A 2,205-nucleotide genomic window follows, 5' to 3' on the forward strand; every position below is an offset into this window, starting at 1 on the left:
CCCCCATGTGAGAATAATGAATGACAGGTGAATTTGTTTTAGGAAATTCTATAAGAAGGCATACTTTTTATCAAATTTGTATAATAATTGTACATAGTTTTGTGATGGAAACGACATTAACTTTTACAGCAGTCTGTTGGAACTCTTTCTGAATTTATATACCTTTCCCCATCCACTGTATATTTATAGAAATAGAGCCAAGGTCAAAAGCTGGAAATTCAAGAGGAAAAACTGGTACTGGAAGAGAGACACTTCGCCTGAGATCAAAAGGTCCTGCCACCGTGGAAGAAGTGGTATGTGATGTTCATTTAGTCCCTGTTCTGCTTGGACATATATGGACATTTATGTTTATTAGCTAGAAATAAAGGTAAAATCATGAGGTTAAATAAAATGCCATACATTCTAATTAAAGAGTGAGCTTTAATTCATTGCCTACTTAACATGAAAATTATGAAAGGATTTAGGAAGGAAATATAGGAACTAAGTGTATGAGAAGAGATTGTGATCTATAGCATTCCTCAGCTACCTGTAGACAACTTTTTGTAGAGTCTGGAGATATCTGGACTGGATCAAAAATGTAGATCTCAACCAAAGCCAAGAGGAAGTCTCAGAGCCACCAGTAGGTGTAAAAATACTTAAGATTTTGATAATGAAAGATAATACGCATGAACTCCAGTCTCTTCAGGTAAATAATTTTTTAGTCACCATTGCCTCTTCCCTTTTGTGTCCCACATTCCGTCCACCAGCCAATTCTGGTGGATCTACTTCTACCACAGACCAGAATCCAACAACTTCTCACCACCTCTCCTCTCTGGCCCAAGGCACCAACATCTTATCTTGAACACTGCAATCACTTTCTAGTCAGTCCTTTTGCATTCACCTTGGCTCTTCTTTTCCACTACACTGAGCACAGCATCCAGAATTATCATTTCAAAATGCAAGTGAGATTATGTTGCTTTTCTGTTCAAAATCCTCCAGAAGCTTTCCAAGTCACTCAGAATAAATGCAGAAGTCCTCAGAGTGACCAGTGTGATCTGACTGCATTCTTCTCTGATCTCACTCTCTACCACTCTCCTCCTGGCTCCCTCTGCTTCAGCCACATGGGTCTCCTCACTGTTCCCAAACACTCCAGATGTATGTCACCTCAGGGTCTTTGTACTGTTGTTTCCTCTACATGAACACTTTGTCCATTTCTGGGCATGGCTCACCCTCTTGCCTTCTTCGGATTTCTGCCCACAGATCACTTTGTCTAAAAGGCTGCCTCTGAGTATCCTTCATAAATACCAATTCCTGCCGCCCCTCCCTCTGCTCAGTCTTCCTTGCCCTTAATTTTCTTCAAAGCGCTAAATATAATAGGACTCATTATATCTTTGTTTCCTTTCTGTCTGTTGTCTATCTCCTTTGCTCACCTGTCTTGTTCACTGTGATATTCCCAGCACTTGACATATCAAACGAGTTCAAATGCTGAATTAATGAATTCATAAATGATTCACTTAAACTTGAGGAGAGTAAGGGTTTCACTGAATGACTAGGTCAATATTTGAGGGGAAAACACCAGAAGTAGGAGAGACAAATGAAGGGAAGAAGGGTAGAAGAAGAGGATAGTAGGGGTTAGAGGCTGCAGAGGTAAGGATTTGAAGTGGCAAGCGGCAAGTCAGGCCCGCTCACAGCTCACAACAGTGAAGACAGCGGTGATGAAGTCACCTTGTAGGCAGAGGGGAGATTAGGCAGGCGTCTGAGGCCAGGGAGCTTCTGCAGGCAGGGGCACAGGCACCAGGCCTGTCTAGCCCCACAGTGTGTGCACATTGTCCTAGGAGTCCCCATATATTTGAAGAGCAAGAATGAGACAGGTGAACAGGTAGGAGGCTCTTTTCACAGAGCAGGATCCCAGAGTTTATGCTGTGACCCTGATCCAAGTCAGTCATGGGGTAGTTTGATGGAGCAGACACTCAAGGAACCATGAGGCCAAGGTTTGAGACTTCCAAGATGTCGTCAGTTTTAAGGAATCTAGAGTCTGGTGCCTTGGTCCTAGGTGAATGAAAGGATCGATTTGGAGACAAAGGGCAATGAAGAGACCTGGGAGAGTTGAAAGCATTTGAAAGCGAGAGATGATGAGGGATGTAAAAAAATCCAGGGCGGTGACCTCTGGTCATTCTGAGTCTTTACTTTTCCTGTGACTAGCAGACTTCCAGGCATACCGCTGAA

The 2,205-nt window shown here is 42.9% G+C and overlaps 1 protein-coding gene across 1 annotated transcript in view; it reads left to right on the forward strand.

Annotated features, from left to right (window-relative positions):
• GIPC2 (GIPC PDZ domain containing family member 2) overlaps window positions 1–2,205 on the forward strand; it is an 81,196-nt gene that overhangs the window by 59,376 nt on the left and 19,615 nt on the right. Inside the window, exon 4 of the mRNA XM_011355550.2 lies at window positions 190–293. Within this exon, the coding sequence (XP_011353852.1) occupies window positions 190–293 (104 nt within the window). The remainder of the gene's footprint in view (window positions 1–189; window positions 294–2,205) is intronic.

Source organism: Pteropus vampyrus, unplaced genomic scaffold (genome assembly GCF_000151845.1).
Source record: "Pteropus vampyrus isolate Shadow unplaced genomic scaffold, Pvam_2.0 Scaffold22, whole genome shotgun sequence".
In the NCBI taxonomy this organism is placed as follows: Eukaryota; Metazoa; Chordata; class Mammalia; order Chiroptera; family Pteropodidae; genus Pteropus; species Pteropus vampyrus.